Genomic DNA, 18,661 nt, shown 5'->3' with positions numbered 1-18,661 from the left:
TAGCAGGCCTCGAAATTTGTACTTTTTTCCGGCGGTCAAGCATGTCCTACCGGACTGGCCCTTTCAGCGGACATTTAATATCTCAACCGGACATATTTTTTGCATGTAGATTTTGCACAAAATCACACTACAGTATTGTATGTGTAGTCGTGTTTGTAGAAGATTTTCTACAACAGAATAACTCTGCAATGGTTGATGGCTTAATTAACCGACCCTGAAGTATACAGGAGCAGATTGCTTGCAAATAAATCAGTGCGTTAATGACAGTCGTGTAATGACGCAATAAACACAATTGAAAACAACAATCCAAATTTTCTTATTACAAAAGCAACTACGATCACTTATTCCGTGGTTTTCGCGTTATAGAATCGTTGTGCCAAGCGATTAATGCCGGCGCGGGGTCGTAAATCTCCAGCTCAGGACCGTCCAGACAAATGCGCATTAGTGACTCAATAGTGTTAGCCTTCAATAGTGTTAGTGTTAACTAACTAACACAATAGTGTTAGTCTAACACCCTCCCTTCTGTGCAGAAATTCTATTTCTATCAGTATCAGCGTGAATAAGGTCGCCACATTCGCCTGAGCACGTACGGAATCCAGCTGAGACTTGCTTTTCTGTGACGTTTTTTTTTAACAAACGATCAATGTAACGCAATAATCCTCATTGTTAAAATTAGAATACATATCCTGCCGAAAAGTTCAGACAAATTTATTTCAAGGCAACATTGCAAGGCGTTGAAATGATGTAAAAATGGCTACTTTTGCCATCAGCTCGTTAACAACGCCACTCTAATGTGATCTTTAAAGCAATTGCCTGTACTATTATTGTTTCAGCTCCGTATTTGTTCGCGTTAAACAAACAATTGTAATAATTCAAATTTAAAATACATTTTTGCTGCATTAGCTCTATTTTTGTCAAGAATTTTGCGGCGATCATTTATGACCGACCAATGAGTCGGCTTCGGCAGACATTCGAGGTCATTCTGGAGGTCATGTCCGCCATGACCGCCGGAATTTCGAGGCCTGTACTAGAGTAGTCTATCACGACCGCACTGTTTGATTTTTTGTGATGTAATAATACCAAAACTAGCAATAAAGCGAGCAACGCGATACGCACGCTGTTACAGTAATTCACCCTTATATAACTCACGGGGAAAAGTAAGTTAATTTTGGGTTGATTCAATGTTCGAGGCAACACAAATCGATTTAATTTTCCCGGCGGGTTATATTGCGTAACAACAGTACCCAATAAGAAATTTACGTTTGTTTTACATTAATTCGACATCTCGTGACGTTGAATTATCATAAAATAACGTTAATTGCTCAACCAGGTACTGGTAACAAATTACTAGCTCCCCGCGAAAAGATTACTTCGATTTACGTTTACACTGACACAATTTCGGCACAATTGGGATACTACGAGCAACACAAAGTCGCGAGGCGCGATAAGGAGTAGATGCTTAGACTAATTTGACGTCTACTATCGTTGAATCACTGCAAATAAGGTGATATTTTTTATAAAAGATTCAATTCTGTCAGCTTGGCACGTGTCTAAGCGCCGGCGAAGTAGGAAGTAACCCAAATAAAACATCCAGCAATAGTAAGAGTCTGGTGTAGTCCAAGAAAATTATTTTTTTTGTAATCTTTTGGTCCTTACAAGCGCTTCTGTGGCCTCAGCATTTTTATTGCCAACGCTAATGCGCCATTCACGCATCTGCGTCGGCAATCCCCTCGGCAAGTGCCGATTGCGCACGATAATTTCGAAGACTGACTTCTGTATTTGCGTTATCACATATAATAAGACATTGGATCAACGTGTAAACACTAAGTCTACGTCTTGTATTTCCGATTGACAAAAAATCGTACAGTGGCGCAAGAAGCTTCTTTGCAATCAGTGAAATCGATTTGAGCGCGTACATATTGTTTCTGACATTTTGACCGAATTGACTATATATAATTATATATACATATTCTTTCGGACATTTTGACCAAATTGACTATATTTTTTTCAACATTTTGCTAAAAAATCGGTCAATGACCGATAAATGACCGAAAAAAAAAACCCAGATTAGAAATAGTTGGATTTCAATAAATTACCATTATGGTGCTGCTTTATCGGGTCTGCTACTATTCGGTGAGTTCCCAACCTCCAGGGTTTTTTTTTCGCTGAGACTTTTCGGTCATTTGTCCGAAATGACTTGAAAAAATTCGGTCATTTTTTATTTATTTCGGTCATTTTTTCTGATGAAAATATTTCCTTTGAAGTAGCTGATACAAACGAAAATTTGCACTTCCTGACTAGCCACAACATTAAGTTTCGCTGAGAAACGTTGTCGTGTTTTATCTGAGAAAAGTTAGAACAGACAAACGTTACTTCCAGTCTTCGAAATTAGCATATTTTTACTTTTGCAAAAACATTGTCGAGGCCAAACGGCAAAAGTTGAAATTGCCTCGGCAATTGCATGTGAACGTTTAATACAAAAAAATTGTACCAAAACATGTAAAGCGAGAAGCAAAAAATATACTAGAGTAGTCTATCATGACCGCACTGTTTGATTTCTTGTGATGTAATAATACTAAAACTAGCGATAAAGCGAGCAACGCGATACGCACGCTGAACTTACACTAATTTACGTTATATAACTCACGGGGAAAAGTAAGTTAATTTTGGGTTGATTCAATGTTCGAGGCAACACAAATCGATTTAATTTTCCCGGCGGGTTATATTGCGTAGCAACAGTACCCAATAAGAAATTTACGTTTGTTTTTCATTAATTCGACATCTAGTGACGTTGAATTATCATAAAATAACGTTAATTGCTCAACCAGGTACTGGTAACAAATTAATAGCTGCCCGCGAAAAGATTGCCTCGATTTACGTTTACACTAACATAATTTCGGCACAATTGGGATACTGCGAGCAACACAAAGTCGCGAGGCGCGATAAGGAGTAGATGCTTAGACTAATTTGATGTCTACTATCGTTGAATCAATGCAAATAGGGTGATATTTTTATAAAAGATTCAATTCTCCCAGCTGGGCACGTGTCTAAGCACCGGCGAAGTAGGAAGTAACCCAAATAAAACATAGTAAGAGTCCAGCAATAGTAAGAGTCTGGTGTAGTCCAAGAAAATTACTTTTTTTTTGTAATCTTTTGGTCCTTACAAGCGCTCCTGTGGCCTCAACATTTTCATTGCCAACGCTAATGCGCCATTCACGCATCTGCGTCGGCAAGTGCCGATTGCCCACGCTAATTTCGAAGAATGACTTCTGTATTTGCGTTATCACATATAACAAGACATTGGATCAACGTTTAAACACTAAGTCTATGTCTTGTATTTCCGATTGACAAAAGATCGTACAGTGGCGCAAGAAGCTTCTTTGCAATCAGTGAAATCGATTTGAGCGTGTACATATTTTTTCTGACATTTTGACCAAATTGACTATATTTTTTTCGGACAATTTTTCACAAAAAGTAAACCGATGCAAACGTCACATGCAAGAGTGGTTAAGTTAACAAATACGATTTTCAGAGCTCCTTGAAAAAATAATTGCAAATACACACATAGACTATATCACAATTCTAAATTTTGCAATATTTTATTAAGAAGGAGCTGGGTCATCTCTCAGGAACATCTTTTAACTGCAATAACTAATGCTGTTTACTGTGTTAAAACTCTTTATTGTGTAAGCATATTTTTTCAATCAAAGAGTGAAAACAGTGGTGGTTCTAGAAAAAAAGCATAAGGTTATCATATATGATACAGGCCAGGATGTGCTCTGAAACCTATTCTTATTCTAAAATGTTGATGGCTAAATGGAAGATGTTCTAAAATACCATCATGTGCTATGCTTCCCTCAATTAAACTGCATTATGATCAGATCAACTTTTAGAATGCAGTTGATTAAGACTATTTGTATTATTATAGAATATAGGTATCATTGTATTACGTGACTAAAAATTATATCAATTGTGGTCTAAACACCATAATGACAACATATCAAGAATATATTTTGCAAAATGAAGAAAGGGATGGAATTCGTTGGAGTTGGAATGTTTGGCCATCTTCAAGGCTGGAAGCCACAAGAATGGTGGTACCAGTCTCTTGTTTGTTCACACCATTAAAAGAAAGAGTTGACCTGCCTCCAATTCAGTACGAACCTATTGTCTGCACTCGACACACTTGCCGGGCAGTTTTAAACCCGTTATGGTAAGTTTTTCTACTTGCATCATAATAATGGAATTATTAGTTGGTATAAAGTTTTCTTTAAAACTATTGTTTCAGGTACTGGTATTGTAAATTCGTAGTTAGCCTTAAAGTGCCCCTGACAGGTTGGATCCAAGTATAGTATATAACAAGTAAGCATTTCCGAGCGCAGAATTATGCATAGCGAACTTTTTAATCGTAACCTCGAAGCTTGACTGGTTAAGGCGTAATTTATATCAAACGACTGCTCTACAGCGCCACCATGGGCAAAACTCCATATTTTACTGCCCTGGGACCACTTTGGTGGTGTTACGTCATCCTAAGTGGGCGTCGTCAGCGACGGATGAAACAAACATTTCCTAGATGTAATTGGTAAATCACAGTTTCGTCAGAGTTGGTACAAGCGGTTGGTTTTTTCAAAGATTTATTGTTTTTTGTAGTTTAATAAAACTGTACTGGATACGTTCCTACAAAACCTAAAATATACTTGAAGTGAAAAATGAAGAAATCGTACGAATCATCATTCATTATTTAATTCATCATCATTCATCACTATTCATAAATGAATAAGAGTTCTCTCTCTCATAATGTGCCTTCAGTTGGCCATTGAAATCCGGTGTAACGGCCATCTGGACTTGAAAAATTGTTTCGGATTCGCCAAACAATGCATGACGGGCGACGGCAGCACAATCCGATTGTTGCTTCCGAGAGCATCACCTTGTAGCATCCACTCTAACACATGCCTGTAGGCAACTAACCGATACTGCCTGCAAGGAAATATAATCACTACTTTTAGTGTGCATTCTTTAGCATTTAGGGTATTTTTAGCCTAATGTAGCATCCTTACTCGTTTGATAGGTCTTTTTTCGGTTTATTGGTTTTTCTCCAGTTCTTCCTGCTCCTCATAAAAAAGTCCTCAGAGCTGCAGGATGTAAGTGTGCCTCAAAATCGGTCAAATTTGTAACACAACTAGATGCGTTTTTCTTCAAAAGTTCTATCGTCTGTGGCACTTCATGGCAACATACACATTCATTGGGCTGGGGCATAGACTCGCACTTGTGGCAAACACACCACCTAGAGTTCCCAGCACGCTGGGAAGATCCAAGTCGGGTTGGTGGTGACTTTGCAAACAAATCAGTTATTTAAACATGTCACAGTGGCATAGACTCTCAAATGTTTGATAGGATAGGGTAGCTACCTGCACGGTATTACGTAGCTAGATTTCTTCTGCTGAATTCTCTGGCTCAAAAAGGTAAGGAGCAGGTTCAGCAAAATCTTTATCTTGAAAACATCATTTGTGAGATACTGTTGTTACACTGCAAATGGCTATAGTCAGATTAGGACAAATAAATAATTATCAAAATTGTAGCCCTACGAAACTGCAATTTCAATTGAATTGAGATGCTGTTTGATCAAAATAAACTCAACCTATTTGATCTAAACCTGATATATAATAGTAATAATAAGTTCACTTTTTCATTTCGGTAATTCTTATTTTGCACATGCTTTAGAGCAGTGGTTCTCAACCGCCAGTCCATGTAATTTTTTTTGCCGGTCCGCAGAAGATCTTAGTTTCTGCAAAGCTTGCCTTATTATAATATGGAGTTCTTAGCATTGTAAAATTGTGATCGCACTGTGAAACATGCACAGCTGTAAAACGGACGTATCTCCATGTAAAATTGTTTGATAATAAAGGTGAACTTTTTGATGACCTATTTCTGTGCCGTTGATAATATTTTTGTGAGTGTGACAAATTGCGTGTAGTTTTCAAAAAGTTTTGAAACACAGAAATACATAACCAAATAGGTAATTTTGTCCTTGATTTTGAAAAATTTCAAAATTGTTGGAGATGAAAATTTGGAATTAGATAAATTTGAAGTTCTGGGATAAAGTGAGGCCTGCAATGGAAATTTGCCAGAACCGGAGTTTAAGAAAGCAAAGATCTTGTTTTTCAAAGACTATGCGGAAAATAGGGCTTCGGAATGGAATGAAAACAAGCCGATTTTCTGTGGAAAATGCTGGTGAAATGGAGTGGTGAAAAAAGTAAAAAGAGATGCTGAGCATTGTGAGTCAACGCTTGAAAGAGTTAGCTAACAATTTTGACGTTCATTTTTCATAACATGAAGATTCTCGACATGGAAACATTTGGATAAACAATCCATGCATCGATGATGTCAACACATGCGACCTTAATCTTCATGAAAAAGAAAGTCTGGCTGAATTACATTGTTGTGCTTCTACTTTGCAGTCCAGATTCGAAAAACATTGTCACACTTCTGGTTATCTCTTGCAAACGAATTCAAGCCTAACTTTCAAAACAATCGATTTGATGGTAATTGTTTCAACTAGCTATGTAGAAACAACAATTTTTTTTCATCTCTAGCTTTAATAACAAAGTAAAGAAATCGCCTGGATGCCGAAACAGAGCTACATGTTTTAGAAACTTCTTACAGAAATCTCGTATTCCTCACATAGGCTACTGGCAGCGTAACAGTAGCAAATTTCCCAAGCAAATGGATTGACGTTTTTCTGTTTGAGTTGATTTAATTGCCGTTTTATTCCAATTTTCGTCCTGAATACAAATCATATGCTAAAACCTTGTATATATATGATATGCAACGGCAACTTTGGTTAACAAAACGTTACAAACATTCATTCTATTCACTACGATCTTTGGTTGCCGGTTCGCGAACATTTTTTTAAAAAATTTGCTGGTCCCTCACTGTTGAAAGGTTGAGAACCACTGCTTTAGAGTTTAGACCAACAAAGCCCCACACATTCACGTTTTGCAGTGGATGTACTATACCTTACCAAGTCACCACAGAGAAAGAATGTATACTTCCCACTTACTGTGATGTCACAGCGGTGTTGCCGTTTTTATTTTCGCAATTGAATGAGTGCCAGATTTGCCGAAAGTGAACGAAAGTTTGCAAGCGTGTAACTTAGTAGCCTGTTGGTATTTTTTAGGATTTGCTGGTCAGGGAAGTTTGTTAGTGTCATCTTTTTGGTATCTTAAGTAAATTTAGCGAATTTATTTAGCTGTCAGAGGCACTTTAATGTTAAAATGAATAGTTGAACACTAATGTAATTTGTATAGTGTCTTTGTATGGGTCAGTTATCTATTTTGCCATGTAAGGAATGGTGTTTTTTTCGATGCGTATAGCGTATGTAATGTATCTTCCAAGGAATGGTTTCATAATGTTATTGTGCTTTTATCTCAATGTAAGATAAAAAGTAGGGTATTGAAACAAACACTTTTTTGTGCCAAGTGTTTAACTTAAACTCGTGTGATTTTCCAATACGGTAATGACTTATGGTTTTAATCTCCATGGTCATATGATTGTCTCTGCTACTTAAAATAAAGTTTCTAGGACATTTGAGATTTCTTACACACAGTGTATTTTGTTAATCTAGCCAAGTGGACTACAGAAGTAAAATTTGGAATTGCAATTTTTGTTATCAACGAAACCCAGTAAGTATTGCTTCCACAGTTACTTCTTTTCACCTAATTTTGTGTTGGAAAGCTCACAGTCAGCAATTTTTTATTTTTATCAAGTTCAGACTACAAATTTTTGTTGTGTTTATGTTGTGGTTAGTAATTTTTTCTTAACATGAAACGAACAAACCTAGATTGATTTACCCTAACATACACATTTGTACTGTTATAAACTGTTCATCATCATAATCCATCGTCGGTTTGTTCCCCACTAGTGGGGGTGGCCGATTGTTTCCGCGCAGCAATTGTCTTAATCCCTTTTCTCCATTTCACCCTGTCCCTTGCATCTTCCTCCTTCAGTCCGACTTTTTTAAACTCATCCTTCACTTGTTGTTTCCACGTTCTTCTTGGACGACCGCGTTTCCTCTTCCCATCCACCTTTAGATCTAGTGCCTTTCTAAGAAAACTTCCTTCCTCCCTCCTTATCACATGTCCATACCATCTTACTCCATTTGCCCTTGCCAGTTGGTCTATGGTCTCTCTCATCTCTAGCATATCCAACAATTCTTCAGTCCTTTTTTCCCTTCTCGTTTTCACTTCACACATTGCTCTCACCATTGATCTTTCCGTTCTTCTCAGGATTGCCAGTTCACTCTCTCTCAATACCCATGTCTTGCTACCATATAGCATTGCAGGCCGCACACAGCTCCGATATACTTTTCCTTTCATCCTTAGTGAAAATTTTCTGCCATGCAACATTTCCCCACATTCCCTGAACTTTGCCCAGCCCAATCTTGCCCTTGTTGTCACCGCTGCTTCACATCCACCACTTCCATTTATCCGATCACCCAGATAACAGAAGTCTGTCACTGTTTCGATGCCATGGCAGACATAAACTGTTGTATTTAAGTTTTAACTTTTCGGAGTTACTGGTGTTTGAATGTATTCAATTAGTCAGTTTCAGTTCAACGAATTTAATTTTTGAAAAATGTGTTACAGAAGTTGTATGTTTGTACCAAAAGTGCTTTGCTTTTGTATGTTTGTACCAAAAGTGCATTGCACAGTGCTGATAGTCTTGTATGTCTGATTGTCTGTGTACTGTGTAGGATAGAGTACTACTACAAAACGTATATCATATATATCGTTGTTTGTCTTGCTCTGCCTTCTAACCACAAGGTCACCATCATTGTCATTGATATTTTTCAATCGAGGGCAAGTTTGATTTTGTTGGCAACATGATCTACATATGCAAAGATTATATCCCTCTCTATTAAACTTTAACTATTACACAAATAGTATTTTCATGTTTACTTATATACCGCCATACCAGTACTGTTGGTATATTTTTATTTGTAAAAACAAGCAAAGTTGGTCAAACTGTACAGTTTGGCTATTAAATGGTTACTATTGTGCATGTAGATTGAATTGCTTCTTAACCTTGGTTTTCAGTTCCCAGCCAGTTATGCTGCCATATCGGAAACACATCAGCCTGCTGAGCTGATCCCCCAGTTTACCACGCTTGAGTATCAAGTGCATGGACCAGCACCTGTTGGTCCCGTTTTTCTGTTCGTTCTGGACACATGCATGGAAGAAGAAGATTTGCAAGTAGATTTTTCAAGCACATTTTTTATTGGAGTGTCAATATGATTTTTCTTATATTATAATTAAAAATTGTTGCTCTTTTATGAATTCATAACAGCAAACCATCACAAATATGCAATGCGTTTTCTGAAGGTAGCCTATAGATATATTTTCACGTTAGCTGCAGTAGTTGCTTGTAAAACTGTTACTTCTAACAGGCTATGAAAGAATCCTTGCAAATGTCACTGAGCCTTCTCCCAAACAATGCTTTGATTGGCCTAATCACGTACGGACGTATGGTTCAAGTGCATGAACTCGGGACGGAAGGAATATCAAAGAGCTATGTTTTCAGAGGAACGAAAAGCCTTGCCGCAAAACAAATCCAGGTAAGTTATAATGCTGCTTGGTGATCAGTTCTTTTGGTACCTTTATGTTTATTTTTTAGTTTTCAGCAAATCAGTCGCTTTTTGCATTAATCAACGTAAAAAAATGACTGATTTTGTCTGAGAAGGGGCTTCAGTTGCCCATTTTTTTGCTACGTATTCTGATTATCATCATGTGATTAAATCCAACCAACCAGGAGTCGTTAAACGAAAGACCATCATGACATAACTGAGAAGCTTCAAAGTAGTCTGAGTAAACATGGACATTGCACTCGTGGAAAGCAAAAGTTAAATACTTTGTCACTGTCCCAAAGTTTGTTAACCCACTCATAAGGTGTAACAGATTTTGATGTGCTGACACAATCAACAATGTCACGTTTAAAATTCGTAAACGAAAAGAATCAAACAATTTCGCTACAACGCGACATTTTTATGTTTTTATATTCAGAATATCCCTGGCATAGCAAATAGATATTATGCTTCTTTGTTAACACTAAAAACTTTGCTTTCTTGGTTTATAGGAGATGCTTGGCTTAAACAAAATGTCTGGTGGGGCGCCTGCAACTCAGCCTGGACAACAACAAGCCAACACACAGAACATGCCTGCCAACAGGTCTGACCAAACTTCCACTACGTTCTAATTAGTATCGTTCATCAAAAGTAATTGTACGCAATGAAAAAAAAAACTTATTAAGCCTCTTAAAACAATGAAAACTATTAATACTACAAAAAGTGCTCAATGTTAAGCAAAAAAGCAAAGCAGAGCGAATTAAATCAAATATAGTTATCACTATCTGAATCCTTAACAGCCTGTTTCACCTATACGGATCATCAGAAGTTCTTATTCAAATAGAATCTATTTATTATTTTATTATTATCATTTTATTATTATCTATTTGTTATTTAGATTCTATTTGAATAAGAACTTCTGATGATCCGTATAGGTGAAACAGGCTGTTAAGGATTCAGACAGTAATAACTATGTTTGATTTATTAAGTCTCTTATATGTTTGTTATTTTGAAAATCGTCACAATGCTCGTGCAGATTTTTACAACCACTTCACAAATGCGACATGTTTGTGACCGATCTGCTCGGCGAGCTACAGCGTGATCCGTGGCCGGTGACTCAGGGGAAACGGCCTGTGCGGTCAGTTGGGGCGGCTCTTTCTATCGCTGTTGGATTATTAGAGGTAATAAGCTTGCCTACTGCTTTTATATAGAAAAGGTAGTTGATAGAACAAGGTTCCACCACAATGCAAACCCAGCCTTTTGAGCAGAACTCCTTCTTTTTGTGTTGTTCTTTGGACGAATTTGTTGGCTGGATTGATGTTACAATGTGTTAAGTTACGCCACCATAAGTTCTGGGTTAAGAATAAGTGGCAACTTCGGTGACCGTGTGGTTCCACACGTCAGGTCAACACGCGATAGGAGATGGGTTCGAATCTAGGTCGCGTGACATGAAAAAATTGCAAAAGCCGAACGCAAGAAACAAACGATTTACCGAGAACAATCGACTAAACACAGTCTGCAAAGTGCAAATCAGTCCTTTTTCACATTGATTTAAAGTCTTGACCTTACGGAAGGTGAAATTCCCATTTCATGGAAGCAATATAAGGTTTCTTTCAACTTCGACGGAATTGATGTCATTTAATCGTCACCATTGTTCTGGTGGAAACGTAACCCAAAGGTTCTGTCATGGCTACCATGAGATACGGCCTGATTTGTCTCATTCTACAGAATTTTCCAAGTTTTACCAACTTTTGGTAACTGTATGAAAGCCATGATTCTGCTTATCACTCCTATTTTGTACCCATGCGCAGTGGTTGAATTTGAAGTCAGTATCACTTCGATCTTTCACAGTGCACTTTTCCCAACGTGGCGTCCCGGGTCATGTTATTCATGGGTGGGCCATGCACACAAGGACCAGGAATGATCATCGATGATAATTTGGAGAATACCATAAGATCATGGAACGACATTGAAAAAGACAACAACAAATACACCAAGAAGGCTGTTAAGGTAAGAATTGCTTTCCGAAATTTAAGGTAGTTTAAGTTTGTCGTTGATCACTCAATTCACGAACTTTCTCATCAGAATAAAGTCTCACCCACACAGCAAGTTCCGTCATTTTTACGTTTGTTGACGTTAAATTAATGTTAAAATGACGGTTTTGCAGTCTGGGTTTATGTTAGTGCAATCATTTCTTCAATCACTTCTAAAAAAACGTTGACCATGCTACTGACCCTTGCAGCATTACGAAGCGCTATCTACCAGGGCTGCCAATAACGGCCATGTCATTGATGTGTTTTCCTGTGCCCTTGACCAAACGGGACTCCATGAAATGAAATGCTGTGCGAATTTAACCGGGTAAGTAAAATACTAATCTCTAGTGTTATGAATTTCATATTTTTTGTATTGCCTTAAGCCAGCGGTTCTTAACCTTTTGCCTTGTCGGCGCCTCTTTGTAACTATCAACCAGATCTCGCACCCCCTCCTAGGATTGGCTGAAAAGTAATAGTCGCCTACAGTTCGAAATTTTTGTGGAAACCTGGTAAAGCAACTTTACGTCATATCATAACAAGCCTTGATAATTCAGCATCCCCATACCGCCTAGGCTCAGGTCTCGCACTTAAGCGATAGAGGTCAACTAGCCATTTTTACTGGTCAAGCTAGGTTAAAAGCACTATTTGTTCTGAATTTTGCTTCTTGGCAAAGCCTGATAAACCTCGTGATCTCTGCTTTGAAGCGCTGTAGTCCCTCAGCCAAGCAGCAACAGAGCCGGAAGTGTGATAAAAAAAATTTTTCTAAAAAGTCTCTATATATTGCGATGGAGTCTACATCTCTTTGTGATGCTTCAGAAACTTCCAATTAATTTCAAGTCAACTACACAAGAATGGTTTGTTATGTTGTTTCTGCCTTACAGGGGCCTGATGGTCATGGGGGACTCGTTTAACACGTCACTTTTCAAGCAAACGTTTCAAAAGGTTTTTGCAAAAGATTCGAAAGGAGAATTCAACATGGCGTTCAATGCAGTCATGGAAATAAAAGTGGGTAGATTTTATTTTTCACCTAAACTACCTCAGCACTTAACATTTTTAACATCATTAAAACGCTTACTATTTTGCACTGATGTTTGTTATTACATCCATTGTGGGCTGCATAGCCGAGTGGTGAGAGGCTGAGAGCCCTGGAGCGAAAATCGATAGGGCGCATGTTCGACACCGCTGAAGAGCATGCGGCTGTGTCTTTGGCAGGACACTTAAAGACATGCCTGAAGGTGGACACGAAGATTGATTTCCTTGCCTTCCGTTGACTTAATTTAAATCTTCAACCACTGGGCGTAAGCCTGGATACGACGACGATTGCATCCATTTTTTCTCATTTGTTTATTGTTATACTAGCAGCGTAAATTTTTAGAAACTTACATTTTCAAATAAAATTGAAAGATAACTTCGGTTCCACAAAACGCCTTAAAAATACATAACACGTGATTTCGCAGACGTCTCGCGAAATCAAAGTGAACGGCATCATCGGTCCTTGTGTGTCCCTTGGCACAAAGGGGCCAGCTGTATCCGAGACTGAAATAGGAATTGGTGGGACGTGCCAGTGGAAAGCCAGCGGTCTGGATCCATCTACAGCCTTCGGAGTTTACTTTGAAGTGGTGAACCAGGTGAATGCCTTGTTTCGTCCATCCCAGACAGCGCATCAGTCGTTTTTTTAAATTGATTCAACGTGTGCAAACGTTGAATCACGGTTGGCTGCATCTCGCTCGTCGTTTAGGTTGAAACTTTTAAAGTTCACAGGTTGCAAGTTGCTGTGGTGGCTTTAAGTAAAAGTTATGCATTAGGATTACCAAACCCGATCTTGTATTCAATGACTAAATACATTTGTGTTTGACTTTATTTCGTGATGTGGCTGATCAAGAACTGGCAAAAGCTAAGCTTTTAATTCACGCCTATTTCAAGCATGTTTGTTTCAAGCATAATGTACGCTTTCGAAAAATTTGCTCTTTACATGTTGTGAGTCGCCTGTGTCTTCATTCCAGCACAACGCCCCGATACCTCAAGGCGGACGAGGCACGGTTCAGTTCATCACGCAGTACGTCCACTCCAGCGGGCAACGGAGAACGAGAGTCACCACCGTCGCTAGAACGTTAGTTTAGGTTCCAGTTTATTTCACGCAATCTAGTTGAATCGAGTTTAAGCCGGTTTACGTTCTGTCGTGCACTTGCCGTAGCAGCACATTTGTAGTTTAGGCAGTGCTTGTGTGTCGATGATTCTGTTTGACATAAACAAATGAAAAAACCAGCCATAAAAGCAAGAGATTCGTTTTAATTCATCAATCGTATTTTTTAGAAACGATTTTCATATATGCAAAACTTGTAAAAATTACGGTTGACATTATTTCAACGGCAACATTTGCCAGTTGGCCACCAAGAGCAATGTAGTCACTTGCAGCACATTTGGATGTTTGTGGTACTTGGCTTCAAATGTCTGTGGTACGATAAATGAAAGTCTGTCGAAGCTCTAACTTTGCTATCGTGTGACAAAAATGCTTCCGATCCCACACAGCAAAATTCGTCCTTATTACATCGATTCTACGTCAGCAGACGTTGTAATAATGACGGTTTTGCTGTCTGGGTCTCAACAACCAGGTTAAAATCTGCATTCGTGACGTAGATGGGCAGATCCTGCCTCTGGACAGCAACACATCACGGCTGGATTCGACCAGGAAGCATCGGCAGTGCTCATGGCAAGGCTAGCCATCCATCGTTCACAAAACGACGACACTCCTGATGTTCTTCGATGGCTGGATCGGATGTTGATTAGGCTGGTTAGCATCTGGTGGTTTCTTTTAAACAATGTCTTTCACAATAAACCGTAATGTAGTTTTACAACTCGATGTTGAATTTTCATCAAATGGCATAAAAACGCTACAAATGTTTTCACGAGTCTCGATTTAATTTGTTGCGTCGGTTCATTGACTTCTGGGTTTATTTTGTTTATGAAAAGAGCTATTACTTAGATGAAAAAGACTTAGATTACTTTTCGGAAAGCCTCCTGGTCTATTCTTAAATAGTTCACTCAAAATCCTTGTACTTGCTGTGCCGCTCATTGTTTTTCTTCCCTTTCAGTGTCAAAAGTTTGGCGACTTCCAGAAGGATGCTCCGGAAACGTTCCGTTTTGCGGAAAACTTTTCACTCTATCCGCAGGTGAGTGCAACTAATGTAACGTTGTCAATATCTCTTCCTAAATAAATTTAGCGTGACAGTAATCCTCTATCTGCCTACAATTTAAACCATGCTTTAGCTACAGTCGAATTGGATTGATTGTTTGTTCTGTTTCAGTTTATGTTCCATCTGCGGCGGTCTAGTTTTCTTCAAGTGTTCGGTCACAGCCCTGACGAAACCGCGTATCACCGCTACCAGTTCGACAGACAGGATCTAACCAACTCCCTTATCATGATACAGCCCGTCCTATACAGCTATTCCTTCAACGGACCGCCAGAAGTAAGATAGCTTTTTTTTGGCATGAATACTTTTATGGTTCTTACCCATTTACCTTGTCATTTTAAACCAAACCAAAAATTTTCTCATTTGCAAATAGCGTTCAAGCTTCGCGGTGTTGGCTGAAAGTTGTTTTTATCGGAATGAGTTGTTGGAGCGTTGAAGACATTCTGTGTTTGGCTTGAGAAAGCATTATGTGAACCTCAGCTTTGTCGGTTTTGCACACCGCATTGTATGTGAGTTTGATTCCCGGAGGAAGACATGGATTTTTCGAGTTTACGCAATCATGCTGTTTGTAAGCATTTGCTTGCCAAGCGAACTTTAATGCACAATTACGAAGCGTAATGCTTCATGCCAGTGAGACGTGGCCAGTCATTGCGGAGGACATCAATCGTTTAATCCATAATGACAATGCTATGATGAGGTGGATATGCTCAAAGCGACTGGCGGACAGAGTATCCAGTGAAGAATTGAGAAGAAAGCTTAGTATCCACCAAGTAGAAGAGGTCGTGCGGTGGAGGACTCTCCGTTGGTATGGCCATGTACAACGAATGGAAGTGGACTCCTGGCCTAAGAAGGTTCAGTCGATGGAAGTAGGCCGGCGTAATCCATGTGGACGACCAAAGAAGAGGTTGTGCGATAAAATGCGGAGCGACCTCCGAAAGGTTACCTTGTGGCGATCGATGTTCAAGACAGGAGTGCGTGGAAAGGCTCCATCAAGCCGGATCGAAATTTACTGTCGTCCAGTCCTCGCAATACCGGAAACAAAGGACGTAAAACTGTGAACTAACTAACAGGACACTTTTTCACAACTATCTCCAAAATTTTTAAGCAGGATAGCATACAATGTCCACTTCGTTTATATAAGCAAATCTCACTTCTGATTACAGTTAATCTGAAAATACAAATTATTTTACAGCCCGTGCTCTTGGACAGCACCAGCATCCAACCTGACAAGATTTTATTGCTGGATACGTTTTTCCAAGTTCTTATTTATCACGGCGAGGTAAGTTGAAGCTCGAAGAAGGCTTTTACTTTCGTGGTTTCTCTCGTGCACAGACAGTTTCTTGTTTTGACTCACGTGATAAATATTCAAGTTAAGATAAATTTGCACAGACGATAGACCAGTGGAAGAAAGCAGGATATCACGAAAAAACGGAATACGAAAATTTCCGTCAACTTCTTCAAGCTCCTGTTGATGATGCGCGGGATATTCTTGCAACTAGATTTCCAATCCCAAGGTTTGGAACAAATTTATAACTTGTGCTGTTTGCTTGTGAAGCAGATTTTAAACATTCATTTTCACAACGCAGATACATTGAGACACACCATTTGGGAAGCCAGGCCCGCTTCTTGCTCCATAAGGTCAACCCATCCCAGACACACAACAACACCATGTGGGGAGGACAGCCCGTAAGTTTCCTGCAGTGCAATGGGTGAAGTGATTCAGCTTACTTTGATTGGCCTTAGTTGCCAATCCGAATAATTTTCAAGCTTCAGTTATTAAAAATAAAGTCCGATCCCAGACAGCAAAATCTGTCATTTTTACATTGAATCAATGTCTGCAGACATTGATTCAATGTAAAAATGACAGATTTTGCTGTCTGGAATACTGGCAAGACCCTTTCACCTGATTTTTTTTTGCTTTCGTTTAGGACGGTTCTGCACCTGTGCTTACGGATGACGTCAGCTTACAAGTGTTTATGGACCACCTGAAGAAGTTAGCTGTGTCCAGCTCAAGCTAGTCGCCTGCAATAATAGTTGACTTTGCGCCAGGTTTTTGTTGATTTTACGTCACAGCAGACGTAGCCGTTTTACTGCGTGTAAGCCGTTTTACTGCGTCTTCATCCGGACAGCAAACCAATCGCTTTTTACACGGTAAATCAATGTATAAAACGACTGCTTGCTGTCTGGGTAGTTTGTCGTCGCTTTATTATTTGGCAAAGTTTTGTCAGCGCCAATGGATAAAGAGGCATATCGACAAAAGAAAAACGTTATTCGCTTCGACATGAAGCTATCCAGAAGCTGCTTATGAAGTGTTTGATGGTAGAACACTAAATTGGAAATCCATTGCGACCAGCAGCTGCTTGAAGTAGGCTAAACTAAACAGTATTTCTTGGTGGTGATGTGGGATATTACTAAAACCAACTTCGTCAATTGCTGTTAGAATGTGTTCATTGACCTTTTCGTTCCAACTGCATTGCAATGTATGTGACACGCTTTATTACAAATTATACTTTTACTTGATTGATCAGAGTTAACTTGTGCTACATGCAGAGCTCCCCAGACAGCAAATCAGTCGTTTTTTGAATTGATTTTGCAGACGTTGAATCAATGTATAAAACGACTTGATTTGCTGTCTGGGTTATACCGCAGCTGGAACAATTCAATGAATGGTTTGAACTGTAAAAGTCGGAAGGGGGGGGACAGAATTTTACCGTACCCAAGGTAGACAGTGACCTGATCAACTTTTATGGAATATGTATCATCTGGGCTATACTACTTTGAATATCAGGAAATGCAACGCGGTCGCGAAGTAACCTCTTCCAACAAGTGACCTGCTTTACCTCAGGTGATACAATTTAGAATGTGAAGTTTTATTGAACCGTCTGAATGGGTGCGTGGTTGGTTGCTTTTGAATCTTTATCTTCGGACTGACAAAGCTTTGATAGTTTATTTCTGAGTTTCGCATACTTGTAGGGGCTTTTGACGCAGGGCCGGTTACCGAGATTGGCAAGGTGAAGTTTCCCATAGTTAAAATGTTACCGGATAATTAGTCCATCTATTAGTTCAGGCCCTTAGGGGCAAAAATGAGCATCTTTAGGCTAAACGTGTTACACGTTGTTTTTTTGCATTTTTTTGTAGCTGATGAATCTAACTTCAATTTTAGTGGGTGCCGCAACTTTTTGGGTCATGTGATCACCCCCAAATCGGGGATTCCCCCCAAGTCAATTTTGAGCTCTTTTCACGGCATTTTTATGCAATTAGATACGTTATTTTTTTACATTTGGACTGACTGCCACTACAAAATACACGAGATAAAAATCGCACAAAATTATGTTATTAATGACGTCATTGTGACGTCATGTATTAATTTTTTGCTTGTTTTTTTCTTATTGTAGTCGCTTGTTTGTTGTTGGTGTTACTTTTTTGGTTACAATAAGTTACCAATGGTTTTTCAACTGATTTGATTAGTATTGAGTGTCAGTACTAACATATTCAAACTCTTAAGGAATCCAACTTCCGGAAAGTGGTTATTTTCAAGATGGCCGCTAAACCATTGAACAAAACAGTAAATTGACCATAACTCGGCCATCATATGACCAAAACATGTAGTTTTGGTGTCTGTATCTAGGTTTTTATACCCTGTGAAGTCAATGAGACTATTCTCAGAATTGTTGAATTATCTGATAGCCTATAAATTCAATATGGCCATCCAAGATGGCCGCCAAACCATTAAAATAACAGTAAATTGACCATAACTAGGTCTTCATATGACCAAAACATGTAGTTTTGGTGTCTATATCTAGGTTTTTATACCCTGTAAA

General features: G+C 38.9%; 1 protein-coding gene across 1 annotated transcript; it reads left to right on the top strand.

Moving 5' to 3' along the window:
- The first annotated feature begins 3,939 nt into the window (after positions 1–3,939).
- LOC145784886 (protein transport protein Sec23A-like) lies at positions 3,940–17,369 on the top strand. The gene is made up of 18 exons (XM_082596724.1): positions 3,940–4,210; positions 7,622–7,679; positions 9,093–9,248; positions 9,443–9,610; positions 10,129–10,220; positions 10,653–10,797; positions 11,468–11,626; positions 11,859–11,974; positions 12,531–12,654; positions 13,107–13,277; positions 13,653–13,759; positions 14,287–14,440; positions 14,742–14,819; positions 14,955–15,116; positions 16,033–16,119; positions 16,230–16,354; positions 16,427–16,526; positions 16,769–17,369. Exons 1-18 carry the CDS (start codon positions 3,990–3,992, stop codon positions 16,856–16,858), a joined length of 2,313 nt encoding a protein of 770 aa, XP_082452850.1. The 5' UTR covers positions 3,940–3,989; the 3' UTR covers positions 16,859–17,369.
- Positions 17,370–18,661: the final 1,292 nt, after the last annotated feature.

The sequence above is a fragment of the Aplidium turbinatum genome, chromosome 15 (genome assembly GCF_918807975.1).
Source record: "Aplidium turbinatum chromosome 15, kaAplTurb1.1, whole genome shotgun sequence".
Classification (NCBI taxonomy): domain Eukaryota; kingdom Metazoa; phylum Chordata; class Ascidiacea; order Aplousobranchia; family Polyclinidae; genus Aplidium; species Aplidium turbinatum.
The sequence above is the reverse complement of the archived record's forward strand: the minus strand, read 5'-3'. Positions and strand labels throughout refer to the sequence as shown.